Raw genomic sequence first — 19,037 nt, 5'->3', positions numbered from 1 at the left:
TCCTCCCTTTTTTTTTCAAGCCCGCTACTTTTTTCTGTGATTCTGTCAGAGAGACAAGGGGAAGAAAAGTACTGGAATTTCCCTGAGGAATGCGGATGCTAAATTCCCACTTTGACTGTCAGACGTTGCACATTTGCTTTAAAAACAGAACAATGTTTTACGATTTTCTCAGATAGACGAAGCTTGCATGAAGAAAAAGTGTGTAAATTTTGCGTTCAAAAGTTTAATGCATTCAAGCATTCACATGAAATGCATTCTGGCAGGAGCGCCCTTGGCCGTCTGCTACCTGCTATAAACCAGTAATTGATATGATAAGCAGGAGTTAAAACTGAAACCACTGACATCTGTCCATAAAGGTGAGAAGAGACTGATTTTATTTTATTTTAGATAGATAGATGGCCGAGTTGTAACGTATGGACACACATCACACCCAAATTCAATTTCAGCTAAATGTCAAATTATGACCGAGAGAAGGTCAAAGATATCAAGCTTGTAACCGGACCGGGTAAACTCCTAACTTGATTTATAACCATTTGAACATTTTAATCTAATATTTCTAAATAAGCTCCATCCGAGTTGCCACTATGATTACTTTTAGAGTTTTCGTGATTCTTTGTTTTTTTTTCTTTCTCTTGTGTGGAGATATCCACAGGAAAAGATTATTCCAAAAACAATCTGTCCTTAAACCATTTTACTTATCGCTGGCGTCTATCTTGTTTTCACACAAGGGTCCTATCTCATACATCCCTCGGTGAATGCCTTGAATCGCATGGCTTCTTTAACTTGGCAACCCCTTCAGGATGAACAGGCAAGTGCATTAAAGAGAGATGCCGCGCCATTCTCAGAAAAATGCAAATTGAGAAGTTGTTAGTTATTTGATGTTGCTGTGCGAACCTCCACCCCCCTCCTCCCGCCTCCGATGCATCCCTCCAACTCCAGTGTTGGTGGTTGAATCGCATGCAGTCCTGGGGACAGGCAGGCCTGTTTATATGCAGGCCTGGAGCAGAGAAGACAGCGCAGAGACAGATGCATGTCAGAGATAGCAGATCCCATCTGAGGCAGATGCCTCTTATCGCGGGCCTGTTTGCATAATTAGGCCTTTTGATATTCACCCCCTCTGACTGACAAAAAGTATAATTGCAGGCATCAAGTACGACAAAAGGTGGGCACAAAATAAACAAGTCAACACAAACAGGGAGAAAAGACGTGGTGTTATTTTTGTCCTGTGGGAAAAAAAGAGGGAGGAAAAAACAGCATTTTTAACCAAATCTGCTGTCAGTCACAGTCAACTGGTGTGACTCGGTGCTCAGCAGCCTGTCCTGTGAATGCCTGCAAAACACAGAGCGTGAGGCCCGATTGTAATTATGCTGGAACTAATATGCTTTTCAAAATGAGCCATTATGAGCTAATGCTGCACTGCCAAAGCCCTGTCTGTTTTTGTCCCTCTGTCTTGGAGAGTTTGCAAAGGTATGGCTGATATTGAGGCCATGCGTTGTGATATCAGAGAGAGACTGTGGGGGGGTGAAAGGGGGCGCCACTTTACTTTAGGGTTTGGCTGCACAGGTGAGGCTGAGACGAGGGATTTGGAGAACCTTCGCTGCTAAAAAGGGAGCTTCTCTTTGTCACTTTTAGAGTAGTTTAAATGTTTTTGTGCAACGATTGTTTTTCCTATTTTTACTTTTTCAATATTTAAGAGCTTAATAATTTACTGTGTTTTTAATGGCAATGTTTACAACAGGCATTTAAAGATATTTTTTTTAATCTTTGCATTAGGGCTTTTTGAGAAAAAATTTTAAAATAAAAACAAGTAATGCCTTAACTGGTTTATGCACACATTAGTCATCTCCCACATGCCCCCGACAAAGATATGTAAAAAGCCATAACATAAATGCATATTTTGTTGCAGTAGCACAATTTCTCACTGAAAAATTGACTTTTAATTTTAGCACATTTATTGATGCGAAGCGAACAAAAATTGTTTTCCATGAGATCGCCGATTGTTGTTTCTCTCCCATCGATGCCTTGTATAACACCCCTTTTCCAAAAGAACGCTCATTTGTTTCATTTAACATAGAGTCTCCATTTTGTGTCAGGTGAATCATTTCTATGTATATCTGACTTTTTAAATCAATATTCTGTTGAATGAGCCAAAGATGAGCCATTCTCAATTTTACAGCAGATATCTGTTTAAGAGAAAGTTTAAAGATTTCATATGCGCTAATAAAATTTAAAGAGTCCCACAGCATCACAGGTCCTCCACCACCATATTTAGCAGTGGGCATGAGGTACTTTTCCATATATTCATCTTGTGTTACAGGCTAGTGTAACAGTTGATGTGGTGACAGAAAGACGCTACTCTTTGCTTTACATCTTGACATGTATATCATCCTCTGCATTGTGAATTATGTCAATATAACTCTGAAATTAAGCTTTGAGTTGTTATATTTATACTCCGGCGAAACGGAGAGTTCAGAAAGTTAAATATAAATTAAGGAAATTGCTTCAGTCAAGGCATTTCTAGGCCGTCTGTGATTTTGTGAAAAACAAAATCACAGACGGCCTGTACATCTATATATATATATATATATATATATATAGAGAGAGAGAGAGAGAGAGAGAGAGATATGTATATCTATATATATATTATTAGGCCATTTCCAAACCAGGTGCTAGCAAATTTGTCTATGTCTCACCAGCCTGGGGAACATTATGTTTATTGCTGTTGTTACCCATCATAAACTTGTAGCTTAACAGATTGCTTGGTTAATTGCCACGTTAAATAGACAGATGTCTATTTAATTAGCATTAGCTCACAAACCTGGAGGATAAAGGTGAGTTAGAGGAGTCTGAGGGTTTGGAGGGAGGTGGTGGTGGAGAAAGGGGTTTCAGACGATGCACACGATGACTGGTTTTGAAGAAGAAAGTGTGATGAGGATCCCATCTGTCTGGGGTCTGTCTGAAAGGTCAGGAGAGGAGCAAGAGGGGCAGGAAAAGCCTTTAAACCTTGCTGCAACCTCCAAACTATTAACTAGCAGTTCAAGTCTTTCAAGAGGAAGAGCTGTGTTTTATCTGAAAGGTCTGTTCAGAATTAAAGCTCATTAAAGCACAGCCACAGCAGGGTGAAGCGATCTAATGGGCATCTTCACGTCGACAGAGTTCATTTGGAGTATTCAGTACTTTCACACTAATTAAACACAGTTCACTACATTGGTACATGAAAATTTAGATTTTTTTCTCCTTGTATTCAAGCAGCTTATGTAAAAATAACTTTATTCTCGTTGATTTGTATTAATATTGCAATACTCTTATAAAACACCTAACAGAATAATCTATGCTTACTGTGTTTACTGCTTTGTGACTCTGACTAGGCGAGTTGTTTTCCTAAATTTGAATGCACAAAGTAAATGAAGGAGAGAAAGAAAAGCTTATCCCATCTAGAAGATATTTCAAACCAACTGTAAAAGGCTGTGAAACATTTCCAGAAGCTAAACAAAGTGCTTTCTATTCTTTTCTGCTTTCTTTGTTGTTGTTGTTGTTATTGTTGTTTTTTCAGCATGAAACATTTTTCATGACGATATTGCATGACGCAACGTTTGTCAAGCGTGGATTTGTACATATATACCGAGTATCTTGCATAGATCAATGATTGTGATATGTGCAACTTTTTGCTGTGGTCAATGTGTCACCGTGCCTTCTGCTGCAGGTTGTGAAAAAGAAAGTTACCTGTCAGTCAAACAATCGTATTATTTCAGTACAGGTTCTTTGCCTGCCCATTGAATGTAAGCAACTTTTATAATAATTACAAGAGAAATATTTTCTTTCTTTTCTTGAATTCTTAAGAATCACAATCAAAAAAAGAAAAATTAGTCGAGATAAAAGAAACTGAAATTAGTCAAGTCATATGGGGAAATTAAGTTTGAGTCGTGTAACTTAACAAGTCTAGTTTACAGTTTATAGAGGTGTGAAATACTACATATTTTGTTATCAGTTTGAATTAAAGCATCACTGGTATTAATACCAGTATTATATCAAACTTACTATTTAAGTTGGATATAGAATTGAACTTTTGACCTTTAGGCATTTTTGTGTTTTTTCCTTTGAATTATTTTGTTAAAATCAAGTTTTATGGGTGTCTAAAAATATTTTATTAGCATATTTATATAATATGATGACAAATTTGTGTGCGTTGTTTTTTTTTAAGAAACAGAGTGGAAAAAATTATTCAAATCAAAGCATAATGTTTGAAGAGTAGAATTGAGAAACTAAAAAACAAAATAAAATTTCAAGATGAAATCTGAGACTAAAGTATCGATCTAATCATTCTGGTATTTATGCAATACTCTCCCCGACTTGGTATTGATAAAATTGATATTTTGGACTGATTCACACACCAGTTTATTCCCAGCTACAATTTACAAATGCCTGAAGGTTCTACCATCTTGTGTTCCAGAGATCAGTGTTGTATAGTAACGAAGTAAAAATACTTCACTACTGTACTTAAGTATATTTTGGAGTACTTCATACTTTCCTCGAGTATGAAAATGTTTGATGACTTTCACTTTTACTTCACTATATTTCCGAACTTAATTGCGCACTTTTACTCCGATACATTTTCAATGTGTGGTTTAGTTACTCGTTACAAAAAAGCGAGAGAGAGAAACAAAGTGTTCTGACCCCACCTACTGATTAGCAAGTAGGCTACCGAACAAAGTCCGTAGCCTGGGCTTGTTCATCACCTCCAATAGGATACACCTGTTTCGCTTCTCCCATTGTTGGGGAAATCAGAAATCAGAACACCTTACAGCGAGTGGGTGGGAGGGACAAACACAGAAGAGTGCGGCTCAGGGATTACGTGACACGCAGCGCCGTGCCCTATCATGCACTGTAAGCTATGTAATGTGTTTGAGGCAGTTGACCAAAATCCCGGACAATTTTTAAATTCCCCCCGGACATCTTTTTAGGTCTGAAAAGTAGGACATGTCCGGGAAAAAGAGGACGTCTGGTCACCCTAGTTCAATGGGGGACAGAAGCCATAGCGATAGCAATTTAGACTAAATTTAACGAATATAGGAAAGGCATGCAAGTTCAAAACCACAAACCATTAACATGTGCTACTCTTTAAAACTGGAACAATTTATTAGCAGGTTTCATTTTGCCTGCACTTGGTTGGGTACAGTATTTTAAGTTTATTTGACAAGTTTACCAAAATATAAGAAATGTCATTCAAACTTGCCTTGTTTTACTTTTTACTTGTACTTTTCATTACATTACTTGAGTACATCCATTTTTACAGTAATTTCCATACTTAAGTACAAGAAGTTTCAGATACTTTAAGACTTTTACTCAAGTAACATTTCAGTCAGTGACTTCGACTTTTACCAAAGTCGTATTTTGGAGAGGTACTTGTACTTTTACTTGACTCTGAGATTTCAGTACTTTATACAACACTGCCAGAGATTAATGGTTGTTGGTGCAAAACATGTATAATAAACCCAAAACAACAGAAAAAAACTTGTGAAGATGCTCAGTGAAGCTCGGAAGAGGATCTGTATATACTTATATATAAATAGGGTCAGTTCAAACTTCCGTGTTACAATCACGTTTTTTGGAAAATCCATGAAATGTATTGTAATGTGGGAATGTGGGCTTGGAGCTTTCACTGCCCCCGGAGTTCTTTCTGTAGCCTAATCAGGCTTTTACCTTGACAAAGCAGAGTGTAAACCTGATTAATTCCTATTCATGATGGCCACAATTTTAAATCAATATTGAGGTAAAACCTTGGAGGGCCCCTGGAGCAGAGTACACGGCACTAATCGTGCCCACTGGATGCAGCATAATGAGATTCTAATTGGACAATAAGTAATGAGACAAGGCATGAGTGGTTTACCAATATCTCATGAACCTTTGAATGGAAATTACAACAGTTGTATTATGCAAAGGTCTAATCAGAGTTTACCTTTTTGCACTGTTAAAGAAATGACCTGATCAGTCCTGCAGGGCCCCATTTTGTCTATTTATTTAGCTCTTACTTTGCATGAAGCAGCCTGAAAGGCTGTGATTTCCTCTCTCTTTTCTTGCCGGTCCGTGTGTCTCAGGTCGTTTCTTAGATCAGCGGAGAGAGCAGCCATGTGTTTCGGAATAATTTCTGTCGTCAATTTTTGTCGGCATACAGATGAGTTTTACATCATGTCCAGGTCCCATTTGGCCTCCAACAACATGTGCCGTGTTCCATTTTCCTTCACTCATTACAGGCAGCACTGTTGACCTTGTGCTTCTGGTTCATGTACAACAGCAGATGTGTTGGCTCTGCAGGCTTAATGACGAACAGCAGTACAAGCTATACGCTGCTGAGGTCTATCAGGATACTGTTGAAACCACATATTTACATATTCTGTATTAAAAAGTCAGGTAACCCTTATTTTTTTTAGACCATTTGGGATTGGCAAAATTATTTCTATTTGAAAAGTGCCAGAATAATGAGAGAAATTTCTTTGGAGAATCTTTTTTCTTTACTTTTTTATTGTTCCGACATTTGCAGGAATGACTACAGTATTTAGTAGAACTGTCTCTTAAACTGTACGACTTTGGAAAGACATTTTGTGGACTCTCACAATATGTGGAACATTCCTCCTGGTAGTATTTAGCTTAGCTTAGCCAGGTTTCTATGCTACCTCATTCACAAAATCCTTTTTAGCTATAAGGAGCTAAAAATGAGCTCCTTATAGATAAATATAAATTTACTAACATCTAGGCTTTATGATGGCTACTCTCATACACTGACTTTCTTGTACTTAATTCACTTTGTAACTCATTTTGCTGTGTTCTCAGGCTCATTGTCCATTTGTTGGATTCAGTTGCACTCCAGCTTTAACTTACCTTGCTTTTTTCACATGTGATTTCAATATTTTCTTTTCTCAGGATCTGTTTAGTGAAGTGCACCACCCAATCCCACACAGCATAATACTGCTATTCCTGTGCTGAACAGCTGAGATTGTGTTCTCAGGCTTGCAGGCTTTCCCATTTTTCCTCCAAAATTAAGGTAGTTGTCTAAATTGTATTCTTTCTTTTGGAGTAATGGCTGCTTCTTTTCTGAGTGGCCTTTCTGTCCATATTGGTGGGACTGGTTTCAGTGGGAAAAAATCCTTGATCTCAACATTAGCTGGACTTTGCCAAAATATTTAAAGGCACAATACTCTGACTAATAACAAAAAATCTCCGAATAAATTTTTATCTCATTATTTTTTGCATTTAGCAAATAGAAATTTAAATATTTACTCTGATTCAATGTCAGATTGTTAGAAAAAAAGATTGTCAAATGTAGTACGTGTTTTCAACTGTACAGTGATAAACTGCTAGGTTGGTTTACTAGCTAGCTAGCTAAAGTTTGTGAGAACATCTCCAACAAAGAAAAAGGCAAAGAAAAGTGATAATTTGAGGAGGAGAGGACGGTGGTGTCTTGTTCAGAACCCCACTGAGCATGTGTCGACTCTGACCCCGGCGTCTCCCCCGCGGGGACGTGGAGGTGACTTTGCAAAGTGATCCGCAGACCGCGGCGCTGCTCTCAAGTGTCGTCATGGCGAGTTACAGAGCAAATGGATACTCGCATCCTCATGAAAACCAACAAAGGGATATGTGCTGTATGTACATATTCAACTTTGTATGTTCAAGGGTGTTCTACGAGCTTGTGCTTCAAGAATCAATCTTTATTAAAAAGGATAAGACTGAAGAATTGATTTAATGAATGCGGCCTCATGTCCTGCGGCCACATGTAATCCGCACGGAATCGTCGAGCACGAGCTCAGGGGGACAAAAAATGTTCGCAGAAGACTGGTGGAGTGGCCTGTAATGATAGTCTCCATATAATCCCATAATTCCTTGTTTAATTAAACTCTGGAGCTGGCCTTGAGTCTCCGCCAGCTCTGTTGCTCTTTTGTTCTCACAGTTGTTATTTGGAGGCAAGGTCTGAGTGTTCTTTTGTCCACTGAAAGATTTGACTGGAGTGAAGCTGAAACAAAGAGCCAGAGTCAGGTGCGCATTTCCACCGGAGCCGGATGGCAAAGGGCCTCTGTCAGAACCCGAAATCTCTTCACGCGCCCTCTTCTTCAGCATCTCCCTTTATTTTCCCTTCTCCCACACTTTCTGGACTGAGCATGATGCAATCCAACTAGGCCTGGAGCAACACTGGCACATCACTCTGCCTTGTCAATGTCTCAATGAGGAAATTATGAAAATAAGAATTTTATGACATGAAATGAAAAGGGCCATGTAGTTTGAATAGACATGCAGAGGAGGTGAAAATGATGCAATTTTCTAAATTCAGTTATAATGGTAATGCGTATTTACTGTCAAAAATTTCCCTGTCGGCCCGGATTGTACAGCTTTGTGCTGTATCTGTGTTCCTCGAGCAAAAATTCAGCTTAGTTGAATGCTGAAAAAGTAATGTAAAATATGCTTTAATTCATTCGGTGACAGCAGGTGGAAACACATGGGACTGAATGGTTTTGGTGCGATATTGTGCTCTATTTTATGCACTTTGGCTGAGCTGTGTATGAGCAGTATGCCCTGGGCCAATGACAGAGAAAAACAGGGTGAGGAGCAGCAAGGTGGCCTCTGCAGATTAACCCCTCTACCCACTGGCAGCCCGCTCCCCCTCAGCTCCCTGCCTCCACTGCCTCTGGGGCCCCTCTCACAGGCAGGATTGCATATCAGGGCCTCTTCTATATTAAATAAATATCCACAGATTAAGATAATATTCTCCCAGTTGTGTACGGAGAGAAAAGTAGCTGTCATTTGTATCCTCTCCGATGCAAACCCTGCATCACGAACGACAAAATAGGCCCTTTTAGAATGCAGATAATGCCATTACTTTTCCACAAACAACTAATTTTCCCAAAGTCCTCTGGACTAGATATTCATTAGGTTTCTCTACACCTCAGGTAACCGCACAGACGAAGGATCGGATGTTGATTCGGAGCCAGATTTGCCCCTGAAGAGGAAGCAGAGGCGCAGCCGCACCACCTTCACAGCGGAGCAGCTGGAGGAGCTGGAGAAAGCTTTTGAGAGAACGCATTACCCTGACATCTACACCCGAGAAGAGCTGGCTCAGAGGACAAAACTCACAGAAGCCAGAGTACAGGTAGGTCCAACAGAGCTGTATGCAATTTAACCTTAGCTGAAGCAAAGACGAAGCAAAGATTAGCCATTCTTTTATTTTTACAGGGACTATGTCTTTGTGAGAAGGGTGCACTAACTTTCAACGCCTCTTTAGGACTACATGCTGCAGAAACACTGAATGTCACCAAGGAAAAAGCCTTGCCTTTCTCTATAATTTGAGTCTGCACATTGCTTTAACATAATGTTCTTACCCCTTACATTTTTACACATTTAGTTCAAATTAGAGCCACAAATTTCAACATAATTAACTGGGATTCAATGTAAGCAACCAACAAAGTAGCACATTGTGAGGGGGAATGGATTCAGTTTTTTTTACAAACAAAGTTCTGATATTTAGGTTGTGACCAGCCACTCCTTCTGCAGGGGAAAATAATCACTCAGGGTGATGCTGCCACCACTGTGTTTCACCATTGCAACAGTTTGCTCAGTAAGATGGTGCGGTGTTACAGTATTTTAAATGAACACTATGTCTCCTGCATTGCTTTTGGCAAACTTCATGTGGGACTTCTTGCAGATTTTACTCATGAGTAGCTTTGTTCTTCCTACTTCTTCATGAAGGTTAGATTTCCTGTCAGTCTCCAACCGGAGCTGTTGGAGCTCTTCAGCTTCTTCACAGTTACATGGGGCCTATTGGCTGATTCATTGATTATTGCTCTCCATGCCTGGCTTGTCAGTTTTGGGACACTTGGAGATGTCTTTCTATTTTAATATCATGGATTGCACAATGCTCTATAATATCTTTAAAGCTTGGGACTTACAACCTAACCGTACATTAAATCTTTCCACATATTATCCCTGGCCTATCTACTGTATTTCTCAGTGTTATGATTATTTTTATTCATTAATGTTCTCTCAAAAAGCTCTGAGGCTTTTATAGTACAGATGTACTCATATTGGGTTTAAAAGACACACTGATTCTTCAGGTAATTTGCTACTCTGGATTTTATTTATGGGTGTCAAAGTAAAAAAGGCTGAATACAAATGCTTCCCAAATGTTTCAGACATTACCCTCCTTCTAGTTTACAAATATACTGTACTCTACTTTGTGTCAGTCTATCACATAAAATCTAAATAAAATTTATCAAAATTTGTGATTCTAACCTGACAGAATGTGAAAAATCTTAAGGGGTATGAATACTTCTACAGTGTAATACATTCATCCATCATGAACATGTTTTCCTTCTTATCATGCTATTATCCTTAATGTTGAAGCAGTTTGACAGAAACGCTTCCTTATTTCACACCCTACAGTCTAGGGCATAGACTAAGGAGGCCACTCTGACAGCCTGAACTCCCCACAATTTAGTGCAAGATTGAAGGAAGATGTGTACAGTAGAGTTACAGCAACAGCTGTTGTTCTAAAGATGGGAAGGGAGCAGAAACTAGGAGAGGAGCGAAAGGGAATGCATTCCTGATGGATTTCTCATTTCGGCCTTTGGCCAGGATCTCATCCCACCACTTTCAAGCTCGCCGCTGCTTGTAAAATCCTCCACATATCACACAGAGTTCTTCATCCTCTCTGGGGACCCCATGCCCCGACAACAACATTAATCAATCAACTGCTGGAGAAAAAAAAAAGTCTGGGGCACCCCTCTCCTCTTACCCCAGTGGTTCACACTCACTCTGAAACGGCCCAAACTCCTCACCGCATGCTAACTGTTCATCACACCACAAACACGCAGAGTTGGTAACTGATTCCACACATGTCACTGTCCATCTTCAAAACCCCCCAACATGCACGGGTATCCAGTATGTCTGAGTAAAGGAGTGCAGTATGTCAAGTGCTGGAGAACTAAGAGCTTCAGCTGAGATTTTAATGTAAATATTACCCTACATTGTCTTAAAAAGTTCATTTCAGTTTTGCATTTCATCTTCAGGGATTAAAGCAATCATGATATTTCTACAGTAGAAGCAAACTTAATCAATTTGTTTCTTGTTTTATACAGTATATTATCATATATTTAACAAATGTATTCAATTATTATTCTTCATTAGAGCCGGCACAAGAAAACTAAGCAAAAGCTTAGGACCCTCAGAAGACAAGTTATCTAGTGTAAATATTACATGTACAAGTGACAAATCAATGGAGAAAACAAAAGTTGAAGCTCTACATTCAAAATAAATGTGATTTAATTTATTCAGAATGCAAAGACCTTCCTATGTAAAGGAGAAATGGTATAAAACTTGGTCAACATCAGAAAAAATGGTTGGCTTTGATTTTGGTTGATCTGGATTCAAAGAACAAGAAGAAGATCCATGATCATCCAATCTTCTAAAAGCCACAGGAACAAAGAACATCATAAGAAATGAATGTGAGTCAAGCAACACACATCTAGCTATTGTGTGACTAACTTTCCCTCTAGTTAAAACTGTAACATTAAATGTGTATAATGAATAATCGTTGGTAAACAAGGATTAATTAACAGGAATATGAGTTGTGGGGTTTGTTGTTGGATGAATGGCCTCAAAAATATGCTTAGGGTCCCAAACAACATAAAGTGTAAAATGGAGCATAAACTGCTTGTCTGTCACCAGTGACATGATGCAGCCACCTCCATGTTTTACTATGAGGAGGTATGATTAGAGTGTGCAACCCTTGTTTTCTGACAAATAGTGTTGTTCATAAAAAGTTTGGTTTTTTTATTGTTCATTTTTTTATACTGGTACCATTATAGCACATATAAGGTCCACAAATCTAATTTTATTTAGAACCATATATATCCTTGGGCTGGTTCTGTTCTTCAGTCATCATTGAGGACTGTGACACGTCATTTAAAAGATTTCTTTCTTCCATTAACGCCTGAGTGTTTATGGAACCACAAATAATCGTGGAGCAGAGTGTGAGAAGTACGGAAGAAGAATGCCACCGGAGTTACTTCTGTCTCTTTGCATTTGGATAATCGACTTAAATGATGTCATGTGAAAACCTGAGGAATTTGAGCCGCGGCTGTAATTTGTTAATGCTGTTTTCCTCATAATCTAATTCTTTGAGGCTTTGAAAGTCTCAAAAGGTCAACTCAAACTTAATTTTCTGAGAAGGTTATGGAGAAAAGGGTACTGATGGCTAAAATAAATAGTGCCAACAGTGGTGCCGCAGTCTGCATGCTTCAAAGAACACATTGTCAAATCACTTTGTGAAAAGCCTAATAGTTTTTTCTAGCTTTTGCTCCAGATGCATCACCGCTTTTAAAAACTGATTCTGAATTACACACATGCATATTCATCTCCTTTTACCACTTTGGACAGCTGATAGTGTCAAAGACTGTTACTGAAATGTGAGTGTACATGAGAAGATGTCCACCAGCTGGGCTGCTACATTGGTGCCTGAATGGCCTGTCATAGGCCAGGAGACGAGACCCTTTGGCCAGAGTGCAAAGCTCCTCCAGCACAGCTGCAATGACGCATCTTCCAGATGTCATCCAGAAACTTGCTGCAGTTTGAGGCTGAGAGAGAAATTACGGGCCGAGGTCCGTGCCGGGGTCCCACACGCTCATATTTTATCCTCAGATTTGTGAGAGCTGTCATGGTTCGCTGTTATCTGTTTGTCTTTTAAGATGACAATAATGTGGAAAGCAGTTTTTGGGTCGGGTGCAGAGGTAAACTGTGAGTCTAACACCTCTGTAAACAAGGCCGCCAGTCAAAGCAGAGCTGTAAAATTAAAAGCTGGATCATCATATGAGTGATGAGTGTTTGGCTTAGCGCTGACTCACAACATAAACTCATAAATAGAGCTAACTGCCTGGCGTCTGCCCTCGTCTGCCATTTTAAGACCCTCTCAGCATCTATCTTGATCAGAACCCGCTGCCCCTTTTCAGAGAACTTCCCGGTGCTCCTTTACCACCACAAACCGTGCAATGGTTTTATCACCCTGGCTGACAAATTGTGGGATGTGATCCATATCTCTCAGCAATTAGTTCCAGACTGTCTCTGTAGGAGGGGACGCTGCCAAGTCTACCTTCTCTGTATCCACCGCGATTGCAGTGTGCTCTGCTACTTTCCATCTGATAACCCCTCAGTTTTAACAAGACCAGGCAACAAAGCCATTTCACAAGAGTGCTGCTGAGTGGTGGATCAGGTGGGGAAGCATCGCGCAGGGGGAGAGATGTGCAGGCAATGGACAGCAGGTCGCTGTAAATCAGCTCTTACACATGAGGCAAATTGCATTTCCCTCCCATTTAGGCTGAAGTTTTTAAGAGACAGACTCCTGCTTCTCGACCGGAGCTCATCATCTCAGCATGCTGCTGCCGGCTCGCTTTACCAAATCTGTCACATAGGTCCTCTTTCATTACCAATAAACATCCTCCGTGTAGCTATTATAGTTAGTGGAATCTAATAAGGCATAAGCACTGCTTTTTATGAAGCATGCAAATCAATTTGGTAAAAAGTTTCTTTCTTTATCTGTGGCTTGCGCTGCTCTGAATGAGAGCACACAGAAAAGGCCTATAAGTGGCTGTGTGCTAGCATCTTTAGCTGGGTGTAAAATACATTTAAAGCTGAGTTTAGCCTCATGCAGGTGGTTTTAAGCAGGTTAGTGGAAATGTAAGGTATTCCATGTTTATATTTCCTCATGGTTGTGCTATCAGTCAAGTTTCAGTACTGTGAAGGAAAAAAATCCCAATAGCGCCGAGTGGTAGCAACCAAACCCAACAGGCAACTGTATTCCCGCCAGTGCGGGTTTACTTCTCATAAAGGAATAAATAGGATTTGTGTAGATTGTCGGGAGGAAATTGTTGCAATGCATCAGAGTGAATGTTCTAACACTTTCTTATTATTAGAATTTAAATGACTTTGGTACAGTGCTTCTGTACTCCTGATACTTATCAAGCTAATCCCACTCTCCTCACAAATTCACACTCCTAGCTACTTTAATTAGCATAGTGCCAGTCTGGAAGGCAAGCAGGGAGGGAATCAGAGGGGAAGAAAGAGGAAAGGGAAAGAGGAGGAGGACGTGTGAGGCATGGGTAAAGGGGGGGGTATTGCGTGGTATGAGGCAGAAGAGGATTTGGTGTGTTGTTGAAGCCAGTTGCATCACCTCTTCTGCGTTTTTATGGGTATGAAGTCAGCAGCACATTTTGTTTTGTCATTATCTGTCGGCTCCTGGTATTCATCTGCCGAATGTTGCAAATTGGCTCTTGAAAGGCGTCACATATTCAAGACTTGTCTTTGGGAAAAGAATTCATGGAGGATTGTGTAAACAGGCAATTCTCAAATGTAAATGATCCTGTTTAAGAGAAGCAACACATAGTGGATTTTTTATTTTTTGGTCTCTGTGGTGCACTGTCATGGCTTTACAATGTTGGCATGAGTGCCCACTATCATTGATCAGCCAGGATAAAAAGGAATTTAATCTCTCAAAATCAGTTCTTTTGACTAACACGGAAAGGAAGATTAACAGAGATGAAGCAATGTGGAGTGTACCAGAAACCACAGACTCAGATTTCATCACTGCATTTAATATTTTACATTCTATCAGATTGTAGGCTTAAAGTTTGCATACACCCTGCCTTGCAAAACTATTCATATCTCTTGAACTTCAGGTTAAAACCACAAAACTCCAAGAATTTTATGTGACAGACCGACACGAACAAGTTCATATCTGTGAAGTGAAACTAAACTGTGAAACTGGAAGGCGTCCAACTAAACCAGAGATCTCCAACACTCAGCATGTGAGCCACATGTTGTGGCTCTTTGGTCGTCCACAGGGGCTTTTAACCTATAAGAAATGAGAAAGACAAAATAATAGTGCTTTTTCACAACAGTGACAACATTGGTGAAAAAAATATTTGGAATAAATTTGACTGTAGATGTTACTTAGAGGAAAAATTGGCTCTCTAGGTTTTAAACATTGCTTGAAGAAACCAAGAGAGCCATAATATCTCTGGAAGAGAAACACTTTTGCACACACTTTTCCTGATTCACAGCTGCAGCTCAATTGTTCTACTTTATTCTTTGTTCTTCCTTCCCGGGTTAAACTTGACTCTTGATGATGTCCCTTTAACTTAAATGGGTCTAAATAACGTTCTCCACCACAATCCAACAATACAGACCTGTCCACGTGCCCTATATACTGGGAGACCTTATAGTCAGTGAAAATGAGACAGAAGTGTATTCTGTGAGTGAATTCAGGCCACGCACTCATAGGTAAACGAGGGTAACAATGAAGAAGCTCTGCAGCTGTCTGTGTTTCTGCAGAGAATTAAACCGGATTGGGGAGAGTCGAGGAGAATTTCTGTTCCAAGGTGACTTTGTGATCAGGTTCCAGAGCACACAGCCTCAAATCCTCAGCTTCGGGCTGTGTGTCGTAGTCTGTGCTAGAGTCGATGTGTGCATGTACAAGAAGACTGGGCTGGTAATATATGCATGCTGGTGATAGGGTATGGGCACATGTGCAGCCCCACTCAAGTGCTTGTTTATCCCTGTTTGTGCTAAGAGTCTGATGACTGTTGGAGAAAGCCACTTTGTGCCTTATGGTTCCCTCTTTTCCTCCTTATATTAGACTGGATGCACTGCATGTCCTGTTTGTGCATCCTTACTCGACAGAGGTGTTACACTAGGTCTTTTTTCACAGTAATGTTGCAATGATATCTCTTCCTACTTCACTTTTGCACCCTAAAGCAAACCATTTGCAGTAATGGATAATGTTTTTATTGAGCTACATGTGTGTATAAAATTATTAGCCTGAAGAAATGTTAAAAAGAAATGCTAAGGTGTGAATATTTTTCTTCATTAGAGAACCATCTTATTGCCGAATTTCATCCGGACATAAATGAGATTTAGATATTTTATGGGGGAAAAAAATAGTTTCTAAGTTACAGTATCAACTAAACATAAAACACCCAAAACATTAAATCTGGTGACTACTTAAAGAGAAAGTCAAATGAATTATTCAAGAATGAGTATTCAGAGTAATAACAGCTCATAAAGTCTAAATATATAAAAAACTTTATCACTTTTCCTCTTTAAAAGTTAAACATACAGGTTCTCTGCATAACTGGAGTTCTTTAACAAGTCTAAGGGAGAAATTTGACAAAGAAAAAAGGAGGTCTTAACTCCACAGGAGTTTACCTGTTGTCCATCAGCTTGACCACCACCAACCCTAAAAAAAACAATAGCAAGGAAGACTCCTTCTAAGACTGTTTTGTAACTTCTGTCTGGGTTCCTTACTTTGACTCAGAACTGAGATGTAACAAGTACATGATGTAATCTTGTGAGATAAGCTGACTAGTATTTCCACCATTTGATTCTGATCAGTGTGTTTCCTAGATCACACACAGAGGATAAGTTTGAAAATTCATCAGGACAAATTAGTTTCTACTTAAAACAAATCATATCGGTTAAGCTTCAAAGAAGAAACAAGTCCAGACACTAGATATTATATATTTCACAGGCATCTAGTTCAAGATCTAAGAGAGAATATGAGTACCGTATTCAAAATATGAGTATTGTATTCAAAATGTAACACTCTACATGTTGTGCCTGATCATGAATTTGTTATAGATCATTTCAAAAGCTTACTGAGCTCTAAGTTGTGATATAAGGCACTCCAGTGACTACTTTGACATCTATTGACATGCATCTAAATGAACATCTCCTTCATCAGATAACTTCATAAACAATGCATGTCTTGATGTTCCCAAAATCTTCTGTGGAATAAAATGATCAATTAATTTAAAGTCATAGAGTAGGCACATTCTTCTAGTCTTGGTCAGAGAGTGAAATGTGTGCATATATTTGTTTTCACTAAACAAATATATTGTTTTGTGAAAAAAAAGAAGATCCAAACCAAATATAGATACAGAAGAAGGAAGTAAAAGTACAATTTAGCAGGATATCAAAACAAACACAGCATATGGCTGAATAAATCTTTTAAGGTGAAGCCGAAACTGAAAATGGAAACAATGAGTTAAAGAAAGTAGTGAAAGAGAAACTTAACTTTAACATTCAGGTGTTTTTGTGTCCGCCATGATGAAGCACCGGCTTCCTGAGCTTGGATGACAAAAGAAGGAAGGAAGTTAAAGTGAGCATGAAAGAAGGAGTGTTGTGAGTGGATGAGGTCGAAGGTGAAGTGGCACTGCCGGGTGGGGTGATCGGGAGTGTGTGGAGGGAAGGGGGTGCACCTCCCACTACCCCTACCCCCAACTGTGCGCCCCCTCCCTCCCTTGAGCCAGGCAGCTGCTTGTCTGGCCCAGTCGGTGCTCAGTTCAAACCTCAGAGCACGCTCCACTACATCCCAATAGGAAAAATTTCCCCGAGCTACACCTCGCGTTTGTTTTGTAATAGCCGACTGAAGAGATTCAGACTCAGCCTTTAGAAGCAGTCGCGCTTTAGATAAAGATTTCCTGTTGGTTTTCCACTTGTACACCCCAAGATTTGTCCTTTTCTGAAAAGCTGACACAGTCGCTGCCTGTTGTATCTTATTTCCTCCCTTGCAAACTGAGTTAAAAGCGAAAAGTCTTTGTGGAAGAAACAACTGCATAGAAAAAGAACCACATTCGAATTAAGATCTCTGCAAGGCTGAGATCCCTTGTAGGCCCATACGAGTTTATATGTATGTTTGTGCACACAAAAAAGAGGCGGGCCCTCAAAATGCAGAGTACGTCTCTGTGTAAGTCGCCTTGAAAGTGTCCCTCTTTAAGACCTGTTTAAAAGGGACGCCCCCTCTTTGTGTCCACTGTTCTCGCTGGCGTACGGAGGGCCTTTTGTCCCCCTCTTTCATGTGCTCTCACAATAGCGCTGGCCGTTTGAAACACAACAGTAGATGAACTGCACTGACAGTGTATTAAACTCTGATGAATTGCCTGTGCGAGGCATAGATCAATGTCCTTCAACCCCAAGCACACAGCGAAGCCCGAGCCTTGTCTTGGCTAAATGGAACAGGTTGCTGGCTCTTTTCAAAAGGCGCCTGATTATATTCATGTTTTGTTGAAGCAGAAGCCTTTTTAAAATGTGTAAATCTTTGCCATTCTAAAGACTCCCTATTTTCTTCCCCTTTCTTTCAGAGAAGTGACATGGTAATGCTGCTCATTTTGTTACCGCTCTACTTGAATTTTTTTTTTTTTTACTCCTAAAATATACCTTGCAACTTAATAAACAACAAAAAATACGCCTTACAGTTATATCCTGGAAAACATCATCATTTACCAAAATGTCTTTTAGCTTTTCAAGCTTACTAGAGGGGTGTGATGCAGACTAATGGCCTGCCTCTGACCTTTCAGTGACTTCTTCCCTCTGAAGGAAGCTTAGAGCTGCCTGTTTACACAGATCACAACCACTTAAGAACAACACATATAGGCCACTGAGCTCCCAAGAAGGGCTGCAGACTGTCAGCTAACAGCAGCAGTGCCACTGTTCTCACCAGATTAATCACAGGTGGCAGAACTCCCTCGTAGAGGTCAAGCTAACACACACTAAAGAGAAACTGAAGTTACTTTTTGAAATTATGTGTTTTTATCCAACTTGCAGGTGTGGTTTAGCAACAGACGGGCTCGGTGGCGCAAGCAGGCCGGCGCCAATCAGCTAGCAGCCTTCAACCACCTGCTTCCCGGCGGTTTCCCGCCCACGGGGATGCCAACTTTACCCACCTACCAGCTGCCGGAGACCAGCTACCCCAGCACCACGCTATCACAGGGTAAATCTGACGCAGCCCAACATCCAAAACATACAGAATGCTCTGTCCGGTGGTTTTAACTCAATTTTGCTAAATATTCCATTAGTCCTATTTATTTGTGGTATGCCATCCATTTTTCATGTACATGTTAATAAAGTTGCATGAATCATGTGCTGCACATAAGAAGCATGCAGCAGCTTGTTATCTTTCTAATCACATCTTTGTCACAGTGAGAAAGAGACAAGTCTTACATTAC

The 19,037-nt window shown here is 39.9% G+C and overlaps 1 protein-coding gene across 2 annotated transcripts in view; it reads left to right on the top strand.

The window, feature by feature from the left end:
• The window catches only part of pax7a (paired box 7a), a 59,335-nt gene that overhangs the window by 18,869 nt on the left and 21,429 nt on the right, over nucleotides 1-19,037 (top strand). For both annotated transcript variants that reach the window (XM_032549784.1, XM_032549783.1), the window contains exons 5-6: nucleotides 8,937-9,136; nucleotides 18,637-18,802. In XM_032549784.1, coding sequence (XP_032405675.1) covers nucleotides 8,937-9,136; nucleotides 18,637-18,802 — 366 coding nt within the window. The remainder of the gene's footprint in view (nucleotides 1-8,936; nucleotides 9,137-18,636; nucleotides 18,803-19,037) is intronic.

This window comes from Xiphophorus hellerii, chromosome 20 (genome assembly GCF_003331165.1).
Source record: "Xiphophorus hellerii strain 12219 chromosome 20, Xiphophorus_hellerii-4.1, whole genome shotgun sequence".
Taxonomy (NCBI): domain Eukaryota; kingdom Metazoa; phylum Chordata; class Actinopteri; order Cyprinodontiformes; family Poeciliidae; genus Xiphophorus; species Xiphophorus hellerii.
Note: the sequence above shows the minus strand (reverse complement) of the source record. Positions and strands in the feature narration are given on the sequence as shown.